A 12,117-nucleotide genomic window follows, 5' to 3' on the forward strand; every position below is an offset into this window, starting at 1 on the left:
TAATTCCCCACTACTTTTGATCCCAACTTTTGTTATTGTTTTGATTGAGCGCACCCATTAAGCAAGAATAAGCATCTAAGCAAGAATACTATTTTGTTTGAATATTGATTGCAAGCTTTTTCAAAAGGCACTGCCACTGATGCATAGCTCATAGGTTGAAACAAATAATCTAAATCCTAGAAGAATGTTTGCAGTAATCTAACACGTGAAAGTTATAGTGTGCTGAATAAGGCACTTCTTAGAGCAACAAGGAATATGCATAAATGATGAAATAAATTAGACAGAGACTGTAGCACAAGACAGCAAGACAAACAATATTATCATCTCCTTAGCATTGTGTGACGTTTAAACTGGATTATGTCATTGGTTGAAATTTTTTTGAATGACTCTTTCCAAGGTGGTGGTCTGTTATGAACAACATGACAAGCACAAATTAATCACTTAACATCCCAGTAGAGAGCGGGAAGTCCCATGAGGCAGCCCTTGTGGTTTTGCCAGTGTTGTAACTTGCCAGCTTGTGATGCATGACTCTCTAAAAGGAGTCTGCAGTGTATTAGATAGATTTTATAGCATTACACCTTTGCAGAACCTGCTGTTTGGCTGAGAGATTAAAGATGCTGTAAAAACCCTCCGTGCATGACTGTGAAGTGGGGAGTGATTGATTTTAGCCTCATCCTTTAATAAACTATCTTTGTCTCCTCACAGCTCCATCGACTGTTTCCATAATGCACCAGGTCAGCCGTACTGTGGACAGCATCACGTTGTCCTGGTCCCAGCCCGACCAGCCTAATGGAGTCATCCTGGACTATGAGCTGCAGTATTATGAGAAGGTAGTGACACATTTTTCCTCCAAGCTTCCACTGATCCATGTTCACATGAGCTCCATTCCCTTTCCTTCCTCTACATCTTAATAAATTAGACTCCAATGGTAGAACCTGACTCTTTTGTTTAGACTTGCATTAAAATTCAGAATGTCTCCTCACGCTCGTTTGCATAACAGCACATCCTAGGAGGCATGTAGACCGAGCTTCTGAACGCTGCTCAGAACTTCTGCTCATTCTCTTTCAATTATAATCACGGTCAGTCACTGGGAAAGGAAACCGCGCTCAGCCCTGCAGCAGGCCCGCTGGGGATTGATGCGTACAGACTTGTGGTTGCAACAATAGAGCGCTGGCTGCTGTAAAAATAGTACTCAGGGGTCGAGCTTCACCAAATCAGCATACTTTCTCACAAGAGCACATGCAGACACATATTCAAACACAATAATCGCTTACATGCATGCAGCCGCTCTCAAACACACTGTCACAATCAAACAGATGTACACGTGTGCACATGTAAAAAAAGGAAAAAAATACACAGCATTTGTCAGCTTTCGTCAGCATGCAAAGCAGCTCCACTTTAGAGCATAATTCCCTTTTCTGACACTGCTGTAGAGAGCTGTCATAACAATTGTACGGGCCCCCGCTGCGGCTCAGAAGTGAGTGCTGAGCAGCGGGTTGAAGGGAGCAGCTAAAAGAGTCTCAGTCTGCGCTCTCTGACTTGTCAGCGTGCCGGAGAGGGGCAGAGAAAGGCGGCTCTGATCATCAGAAGACACGGCTCAGAAAAGCCGCCTGACCCGAAACTGCCACCAGAATCTACCTTCTGAACCGTGCTGCTAGATGTCTGTGTCTTTCAAGTCCTGCAGCTCAATCAAACATTAGGATTTCTTTGGAGAGGAATATTCAGATTTCTTCTTTTGTGGTAGAGCTATTGTGCATGTTTGACTAAATGTAGAGCTTGCTGTCACTGCTGTTTTCTTATTACATTTGTGTTTTAGTGCAAGATTTAAAAGGACAAATTTGAGATCCCTTTTAGGTCCATTTTGGTCTTAGTGACAAAACATTTGCAGTCTTTAACTTTGAATATCTGTTGATCATACCGGAGATTGGCTCAGTTAATCCAAAATTTAATTGTGACAAGATCTGCTAATAATGTGGCACAGACAGATATCAGTGGCCAGAGTTTATTTGTGGTGTTCAATAAGTTTACTACTAGTACACAGGGCGCCTCACTGCTGGTTTAGGTATGAGGTTTTTGACTGGGCAGAAGACGTCACTTGTTTGGCGAACATACATTTAACGATTTATTGCTAAGTGGATTCACAATGGTGAAGTCTCAGCTCTTAAGATGGGCTTGACTTTCCAAGAATCACAAGGATAGAAACCCTGTACAGATATAACCTGACACGCCAGATGGATTTGTTTCATTCATCCATCTGGAAAACCTTCCATAGACAGCATTTGGGAAAGGACAGAGCCCTTTGAAAGAAAACTTGGAGGGTAATTGGATGAAGGATCTGTCTGTCACATCTTTACGGGCCAATGAGAGCAACAAAACACATGACATCGTAGCCCCAAGCCGAGGTGCGCTGCTACTGACGAGTAAACTCCATAGAGAGCTGCGTAATGAGAACCATGGTGACTGTAGACATGTCAGTACACAACTTTTATCGTTTTTGAAAAGAAAACAACTCACTGCTGTTCTTTGTTCTTCTTTTAACAAAAGAAATGTCTGATAAAACTTACACTTTAGCAGCATCCATGCTCGTGCCATCCGCCATAATTGCACCGGCCTCCTCTCGCTGCTTGCACATGTCACAACTCTGTCACACCTGAAAGTACTGCCCCTCGAAGCTGATTGGTCCTGTCACTTTCTAACTGGGCCCTGGTTCAGGTGGGAGCTTTGCGAGATGGATTATTTAATAAAAAAACATGGATACGGGCATATCCATTTGCTTTGCAAGATTAGTTTAGATAGACACATTTGTGGCAATGCATGTCAGATAAAATACAGTTAAGATCAACAGGAAACTACTCTGTAGTAGCATGAAAGTGAATATGAAGGCACATGATAAAGCTTTAGGTAGGAAAGGAGGAAGCTTGGGCGGAGGAGGTGAAGCTTTGCCAGCAGCAGTGAGGTATACAGAATTGGTAAAGCAGGGATCAGTAAGAAGGACATCATTATTAAAATGGATCGCTTTGTTGAGGGAATGAGCTGGAAAAAAAATAATAAAATCAGCTGGCTGTCAGCTAATAACACCTGGGGTGTTTGACCTCTATTTGCTTATGCTAAACTCTATATCTGTTTTCATGGTCAAGAATGAGAGAAACTTGTGACACAGTGGGAATTTAGACCTAAAGAAGTGACGAGAAGGCCATATTTTTCACAGGGCTGGTGCATCTTTAATATATAGGCTGTCACAACATAGGATGAAGTTATTCAACCATTTGTAAGCTGAACCTCTGGCAACACAGTTTAATCAACTATTACCAAGAAATATGAGCAAGAAAAAAAAAACACCTAGATTACAAAGCTGAGGGGTAACAAGCCCTTTCTTTGGCAGACAGAATTAAAAAGAATAATGTTAAATTGATCAGTAAATGCTTGGTAATTGAATGGCTTTGATTTATGAAGCCATTCACAGCTGAAATACACGTTGATATTCACGTGCCTTTACACAGACTCAGTGTCTTCCTGTTATCAGGCACTATGTTAATCCTTGCTGTAAACTTGTGTATTCTCGTTCAGCCTAGAGAATTTCCATCACTCAATCAGGAACGTTGTTTAAATACAATACAACTCATGTCAATGTTATATTTCCTGGTCAGTTGATCAGTAGAATGAGAAAATTGAAACAGTGATTGAATTCTGTGTCCAAGTGACTGACCTTTAAAACGACGCCTAGTTTGATAAGACTAGCAACACTGTGTTTTTATTATTCTGATGATTAATTTATGCCTCTGTCTATGTAATAACAGAAATTTTTCTAATGGAAAATCCTAACAGCTTGGCTCTGCAATCAGAATGCAAATAATCATGTGCACACTTTTGAATATTGTGTTTTCTTCTCCCAGGACCAGCCAGAAATCAATGCTACCACCATCAGGAGCCAGACCAACACGGTGGTCATCCGTGGCCTCAAACCCGGCAGCATCTATGTGTTCCAGGTCCGGGCCCGCACCGTCGCCGGGTTTGGACGCTACAGCGGCAAACTGTACTTCCAGACCATGACTGAGGGTGAGAATTGAGCCAATGTTCACCAAAGCACGCAGGCCTGTAATCCTCTCTCATGCATCGACACACCATGTAGTGTATTATGCATAGAGACAGCTGCGGGAATGTAAGGGAATCATGTTGTGAAGTAAACAGATCATGTACTCCGAAAGCAGATTAGTGTGGCTGGGAATGATATTTGTTCTGCCATAATGTCTTTTGCAGTTTCAGAGAACATCCCACACATTTAAACTCATATAATTATATCATTATTTATAATTCAGAATTCAGGATTTCTCTTCTTTTTGTGGTTTTTAAATCATGTCCACTTAAACAAAGCAAACCAAGCATTTTACCCTTTACCACCATACGCCTGGACGTAAAGTATGAGGTCAAGGTTGTCTCATCTTTGTTCTCTGATACGACTGGCAGAAGAGGGAACACTCAGTAAACATCAGTCATGAAGGTTAATGTCGGAGCCAAGGCCTGGGTTTTCCCCTCTGAACATCTCATTTCCCTCAGCCTGGACTGCCCCAGGCCATCATTAGCCTGAACTCTCGTGCAAACATCCTTGATTCTGCCATACACCCTGATCCCTGCACCAGAGACATATCAAAACTGACTTATAGAAGTAAATATCAAGTAAACTGAGAGTGTACCAGCCCTATTTGTCCAAATTTTATCAGAAAAATATTTATCCTTCAAAAGAAAAGTAGATCTCTTCAAAATGATTTTCAGAAATGTTCCAGTGCTGCCAAATAGCTGTTTCCTGCTGCAAGAAGACACTGATTACAAGAGTTTAGAGTAAACAATGGGAAGATTACAGCTCTGAAAATAATAAAGAAGAAGAAGGAGAACATTAAAGAAAAAGAAAATGATTCCCTCTCAGAGAGTAAAAGAAATGCTTTGATGTTTCCACTATTAATCACTCTCAAATACTGTAATATCTAGATTGCTTTGTTATAGATTTTTGCATCTAATTTTCTCCAGTGTTCAATACAATATTAAGTTCTCCTCTTTCGTTTTGTAAGCTTTGTAAGTGGAACCTCGATATTCATGGCTGCCTTGCCTCAAGGCTATAAACTGTACAAATGCAAATCCATAAAATGAACCAGCAGTGCACGATCAAGGCCCCAAAGTTCAGCTGATCTCTTCAGATGTTTCCCAACAAAGACAGAAGAATGGGACACATTAGTTTATAGATTAGAGTTCTGAGGCCTTGAATGAGCTTGAGCTTGCATAGTGCTTCTCTGGTCATCTGACAACTCTAATTATACTTATCCCCAATTTACACACTGTTAGTGGAGGCTTCTAAGTGGCCAACATTTTTAAAGAATCCCATTTTAACTTCACACACGGACGCAACTATGGGGGCAGGTTATGGCTACGTGTCTTGTTGAGGTCAGCATTTACAATCGTAAACATGCAGTGTAACACCAAACGAGCAACTAATGGCCAGTTTTCACTACCAAACACCAATAACAATAATAATTTCTTTAAATGCACAGTAAAACAGGAAGCAGTGAGGACATGGAATTCCTTTCTACTGTTAGTGACTAAATGAAACCCCCCAAAACCCTGTTTCTGCTTCTCTGGGATCATTTATATTTCAATTTACAGAACATTAAGAATGGTAAGGACCACTCAAAATGTTCGCTCACAAAAACATTCAGAAAGTGCTGTCTGTTTGTTTTAACCAAATTTTTGGGTTGAATATGTCAGTCAACTTCGGTCCAAATAAAAATGAGCAAATGTTAAAGTATTTACAGTATGTTGACCTTTTAAATGCAACTTTGATTTCATGATGTCAGTGTTTTTTTGTCTATTAAAACACACAAAAAATGACAACCAAGAAATATGTTGCTGATCTTTGACATATCCAATAATGCGATTTTAAAAAGTCCCCCTGACCCCATTCATTTTAAATGTAGAAAACAACCTTTATTTTTTGCGACATCATCTAGATTTAGGGGGTAAAATCGTGAAAATGACTCAATATTTGGTCATTCTGAATATGACTGAAGTTGATCTAAAAATTTAAGCCAAAAAAGTGGAAGACAGTATACATTTTCGGTGATGTTTTTTTTTTTTTTTTTTTTTTCCCAATAGGTTGGAAATGGACATATTTTTTTCCTATTATTGGATTAACTCAGATCAAACACTGCACAAAAACTAACAAAGCAACAAAATCCATCCATCTTTAACATAACCAAGGATGTAATTAAAACAAATCCCCAGCTCCCTGTATTTAGATATGTAGAAAATAAACAGAATTTTGCTGTTTCTTGTGAAAAACAAAACAGTGATATCATGTAACAAAAGTGGCATTTAAAGGTTTAAAATCCTGGAAATGTTTGATATTTGGTAGTTTTATTCATGACTGATGTTCATTTTTCCTCTCAAAAAAGTTGGTTGATATATATTCAAATATAATATTTTTAAGGAATATTTTTCTAAACAGGTATTGTTCTCCCTAATGGGGAGAAATTTTGTACAATAATGGACCTATTTCAAACTAATTTATCCAGATTTAAAAAATTACAAAAAAATACGGCATTAGCATTAATACAGTCAGAGGGGATTGCAAATTGAAAAGGGAAATATTTGTTTTTCGGACAAAATTATCCAAACTATTACTGAGGGTTAAAACCAAATAAAAACGGCATCAAATGGCATCATATTTAAGATTCTATGCACATATGTGTTTTAGCTTTTGTTTGTCTTAACCTTCTACTTTGAATATATGTCTTGTGGTTGGCATTAGTATATTCAACAGAATAATGTAGAGTTTAATGTATATTTTTAAAGTTTCTTTAAGTCGGTAAAGTATAATGTTCAAATCTCTCTCCTAAATGTGACTGATTGTGCTAGCTGTAGTGCTTAGTTGTGTTTTTGAAAGTATATTTGACACACCTAATATGGTATAGAAGTAGTTGTATGCTTTTTTCTAATCTAACATGGACTGCCTGGTTGAGAGACGGCCATCTCTGCCACTGATCCACTGCCATCTAAGTTCTAATCCATCAGTTTTAATGCAAGGACTACAGATGAAAATTAGCGTTACGCTAAATCTGGTGCAGCCATCTTTTTATTTTTCTCTAAATAATTAATGACACTGCACGCTGTCCTGTTAAATAAAATAAAATAAACGAAACACTAGATAACAGACTATGAAAAACATACACTAACGAATGAATTCAATACTGATCAGGAAAAACCTGCAAACACTGGTCAAATCCCAACTCTTAGACAATTCAAACTAATAAAATGTGACATTCAGAACTGACATGAGCTAACAGAGTGATACCTAGTAGGCAGTTCATAGCGGCTTTCTTTTAAAAAAGCTACACCCCAAATCTAGTATTACTTAAGGTCTTCAAAAAAGATGGATCAAGCTTGAGTTTTACCAAATGGCCACTGCCACATATATCGCAGTATCAGTGCTCTCCAGAAGCACATATCTCTGTGGGAAACCTAATAACGTGTCTATCCGTCAAAAATTGGTAAATTATGAGTTGTTTGCGGTGCTCCAGAGAAGGGTCTGACTCGGCCTCTTTGTGTCCATTCAGTAGCTGGATTCCTGCTCTTGGCTGCCTCATCAGTCTGGGTCTCACCCAAAACATGCTCTCTCTGCTCACTTCACACGCTTTCTGCCAGATGATTTGTCCGTATCCGCGGCATCTGAGCGGCACATTCAGTGTGCTTTGGAAAATGGTCCGTTCAGCCCGTCAAGATGCCAAGCTCTTCATCGGTTCACCCAGCCATATGTGTGTCTGTCACCCACTGCTCCCTCCATATGCAGGGGCTCAGATGCTGACCCATATGTTTCTCTGCATGTGTGACTGTGTGTGTCTGCTCGCCATGCCTAATAATGTGATTTTTTTTCCCTTCTAAAGAGGAATACAACACCAGCATTCAGGAGAAGCTACCTCTCATTATTGGCTCGGCAGCTGCTGGCTTGGTCTTCCTCATCGCTGTGGTCGTCATCATCATCGTCTGTAACCGGTGAGTCAGTCCTGTCACAGTTTATTTTAAGGGTTTGAGAGCCTGTCACCAACAAAATATGTGCACAAGCTACAAAATCTGATAGACTCTTTTACTGTGAATTCTAACTGAAAAGTTGCCTTCATTTTTTGTTGGGTTTACACAACTTTTTTTCTCCAAATTGTGCACCTTTTCCCTTCCTATATTAAGATTACTCTTACTGTAAATATCTGCACTATGTAGCTCACTTTGCTCTTTGTTTATCTTCATAGTTCTGTATTTAACTGTAAGAAGACGTTCTTTTCAGCTACAAAATCAAATCAAACCCCTTGCACATTAAACAAACTTGTCCTTGGCTGAATGATTCTGATTAAAACTGTACATATGAGCAGTGCAGATCAACCATCTGGGTTTGTGAGATATTAATTCTTAATAAATTCCAGTCTGTCAGCAGCAGATTTAATATTTTTAAGTCAACAGTGCAAACATTAAAACTCTGCAGGTGTTCCTCCTCAGTAAGACCCAAATGTTTGTAACTCTGCCAACATTATGAGCGTTTTCCTTCCCACCGGGCCAACGCAGATTAAAAACTGTAGCTCGGCTCCTGAATTATATTCTGGTTCACAGAAGAATGTGTAAGATGAATTTCTGAGTGTAGATTCTGTAAGAAGATTCCCTACATATGTACTATTTCCTTTGATGGTAAACCAGCTACTTTGCATACACCACAATGCCGCCGTCTTGGATTATAATGACGGAGGTTGTGAGGTGCATTGTTTGATAGTTTGGGAACATCGCCAGAACAAAATGAAGGAGTGTGATCAAAAGTTTTGGGTATGATGGTGCAGCTTTTTCAAAGAAATGAAAAGCTGCACCATAATGGCCATATCAAAGAAATGTGAAAGATATTTAAGATTTCTTTGCTAAGATATATGCAACGTAGCTCACTTCAACTCAAAAAGAAAATGATAAGAAAAAGCAATGGGTGGATCTATCTCAACAATACCCTTCATATATTTTGGTTATTTGCTTAAGCTTGTCCGTCATGGCACTGTGCCAAAACACATCCATCTGGAAAACCTCCCATAGCCAGTGTTTTGGGAAGGGTAGAGCCTTAGAAAAAAACACAGAGGGTGACTGGATGAATGTTCTGTCTGTCACATTTTTACCGGCCAATCAGAACAAGAAAACACGTGACGTTGTAGCCGCTACCGAGGTGTGCCGCTACAGAGAAGTAAGCTGCATAGAGAACTGCATAATGCAAACCATGGTGACTATAGACTTTTGTCATTTTTGAAAAGAAAACAACTCAATGCTGTACTTTTTCTTCTCTAACAAAGAAATGATGTCATGTTCTGATTAAACTGATGCTATAGCAGCATCCACGCTAATCTCTTCTGCCATAATTTCACCGGCGTCTTGTTGCTGCTTGCATACTTCACCACTCCGTCGTACTGCCCCTTGTCACTGATTGGACCTGTAACTTTCTAACTGGGTGCAAACTGTTCAGATGGGAGCTTTACAAGATGGATTCGCCAGTGAGAAACATGGAAACGGATGAATCCATCTGCTTTGCAATGTTAAATTCCAGAGGGTCATCTGTGAAAATCAACCTCACATTTTTCAGACCCTACATATGTGTGCCAATTTTTTTTCCGTTTTTGAGTATGTTAAGGGGCCAAAAAGGCTCGTAATGTTTAGAAATAAGAATAATCATGATGAACCCAACCAATTCAATAGAGCTCTCACACCCTCAGTGCTTGGGCCCTAATAAAAGTCAAAACACAAGTTTCAACCTCACTGTCAGCAACATGAATCTGGCCACAAGTTTGGTTTTGATCACATAATGGTCAGTTGCACAAAGCAAGACAATGATTCCATAGTACATCAAAAACCAGCTGTTGTTTTTACTTATAAAAGTGTGCTTTTAACCAAGCAACCAGATAGGAAATTATTTTTCTCTTGTTGCGATGCACATTACGAAAAGATTGCATTTTACTGTACAACCCTTTGGGAATCAAAAGTATCTTTTCCTGGATTGCGTCAATTCTATAAAAAGACACTCCTCTTATATACTCAAGTAGAGCTCTGTAAGTAGTAAATTCATGCCGGTGAATAAAGCATTTAACAATTAAAAGCATTCAGGTTGGAGACAGGAATTTTTTGTTGGTTGATAGATAAAGATTTCTGAGGTTTGGGAGATCATATACCCTTAGTTTAACTTAAACAGAAACTACATTAAAAGAAAGTCAAAGGCTTTGTTACTCGTTTGTGATTTACCAAGTATTTGTAATGATCCCAGCACATTTATAATGACCCTGACTTCTTTGTTCTTAATTCAAATTTCCTAACTACTTTTTAACTTTTTCTTTGGTATACTGAAATTTACATTTGATATTTTCTTCACTCCTTCTCAAACTCTGTAAAAGCTGCTGTGTAAAACTCTTTTTGGATATGTCGACTGAAATAAGAACAGGATCTGCTGAGGCAAAGCAGTACAATTTCATGATGGCCACAACCTTGATGATTCCAGATCAGAAAAGTAAAGTCAATACCAGCCCCGGTATTGATTCAGCAGGTCCTATAACCAACGTCATCAGCCCTGTCCAAAGAAAAACTATCGATATTTACGTGCCCACCATGTCCTACTTTCCATGGATTTAAGATTACCCACCCTCCTCTGGTGTATAAAGTGGAAATAGAGATTTTTTAGATATACCCATCATTTTCAGCCAATCAATGCAGCTGCCAAACAAAAAAGGTGGTTTGTGCCGCTTGAAAAATGAAGGCTTCTTTCTGTAGAGAATCTTGGCCCTGCATGTGCTGTGGGTTGGTGTGTCTGGGTAGACCTGGGGGGGTGTTTGATGTGTATTACCACCCCTCCCTGCTCCCTCTCTTTGAACCAGAGCTAGAGTTCTTTGTCTTTCCCCCAGGAGGCGTGGCTTCGACAGGGCCGACTCCGAATACACCGACAAACTGCAGCACTACACCAGCGGCCACAGTGAGTAAACCACCACCCCGCCGCCACGCACACACCTGTCTCCATGACGACCATCTCACACAGGCATCTTCATGGCTTTCAGTCATGCCTCACACACCTGTCTCCATGGCTACCACCTTGCACGCTTGTGTCCTTGGCTACAGCCCAGCTTCAGCACCGCTTCGTTTGCCCGCCCCCCTTGCTTTCTAGTAATCCCCCTCCCCGTTGTTTGACTGAGGTTTACCCCCCTAAGAACTGCTGCTCCAGTGTTTGTCCTGTGCATCATCACATATCATAGTTAACTCAGTTCATTGTAGTGGAAATAGGTCAGCCTTTACTCACGTTAACACCATTTGCATGCTAATGCCACATGAGTCATTTGCCATTGTTAAATATTCAAAGACTCAGTAAATGAATGGAAACTCTCAATGATTTCCTCTTCATAAGGTGCAGTAGCCAAGAGCTTAAATCACAATACGACAGAAATAAATCTGCGAGACAGAGCCAATATATTGAAGCTAATCCATGTTTCTCTGAATGATTGGAAAAACTCGCATGTTTACCCATTTTAAACTTTTGACCCCTAATTTATTTATTTGAATGTGTATTAACCACCCTGCTTCATTCTTTTTATAAAACTCTTAAAGGTATGAGCTTCTTCAGTGCAATCCAATCATGCTGTGACATGGTTAATGTGGGATTTGAATGTTATATTTAAAGCAACATTTAACTTTTCTCCTTAGAATAGTTTTAAAGTTGATCTAATTATACAAAAACTATTACCAGGGAGAAGAGTGTCTACAGAGCCACCTAGTTGTCTGCTTTTAGCACTATACAACTTTTTCAGCAAGCCATGGCTCTGTTGCAAGCATTGTTTAAAGCTTTCAGCACTTATTCACACACCAGCCTCTGGCTAATAAGAAGCCAGTTAGCTTGTCTCAGTACTGTTGATACAATGGCTAAGAGACTGAAAAATATGGAAACAGATGAAGCTAAGTAGAGTATTAAAGAGATTTCAGCTAATAGTAACTGACAGCAGAGTGTAAATCCCTGCAGAAATTCATAACATGCTGCAACAGGACTTGGGCTGTATAGTTACGTGTCTTTGTTGTCTCATGTTT

At 39.5% G+C, this 12,117-nt stretch overlaps 1 protein-coding gene across 3 annotated transcripts in view; it reads left to right on the forward strand.

The window, feature by feature from the left end:
* Nucleotides 1-12,117, forward strand: part of ephb2b (eph receptor B2b) — a 294,511-nt gene that overhangs the window by 246,843 nt on the left and 35,551 nt on the right. For 2 of the 3 annotated variants that reach the window (XM_041782872.1, XM_041782874.1), the window contains exons 6-9: nt 706-830; nt 3,894-4,056; nt 7,929-8,037; nt 10,950-11,017. In XM_041782872.1, coding sequence (XP_041638806.1) covers nt 706-830; nt 3,894-4,056; nt 7,929-8,037; nt 10,950-11,017 — 465 coding nt within the window. The remainder of the gene's footprint in view (nt 1-705; nt 831-3,893; nt 4,057-7,928; nt 8,038-10,949; nt 11,018-12,117) is intronic. The other variant, XM_041782873.1, reaches the window with a different exon arrangement.

The sequence above is a fragment of the Cheilinus undulatus genome, linkage group 3 (genome assembly GCF_018320785.1).
Source record: "Cheilinus undulatus linkage group 3, ASM1832078v1, whole genome shotgun sequence".
In the NCBI taxonomy this organism is placed as follows: domain Eukaryota; kingdom Metazoa; phylum Chordata; class Actinopteri; order Labriformes; family Labridae; genus Cheilinus; species Cheilinus undulatus.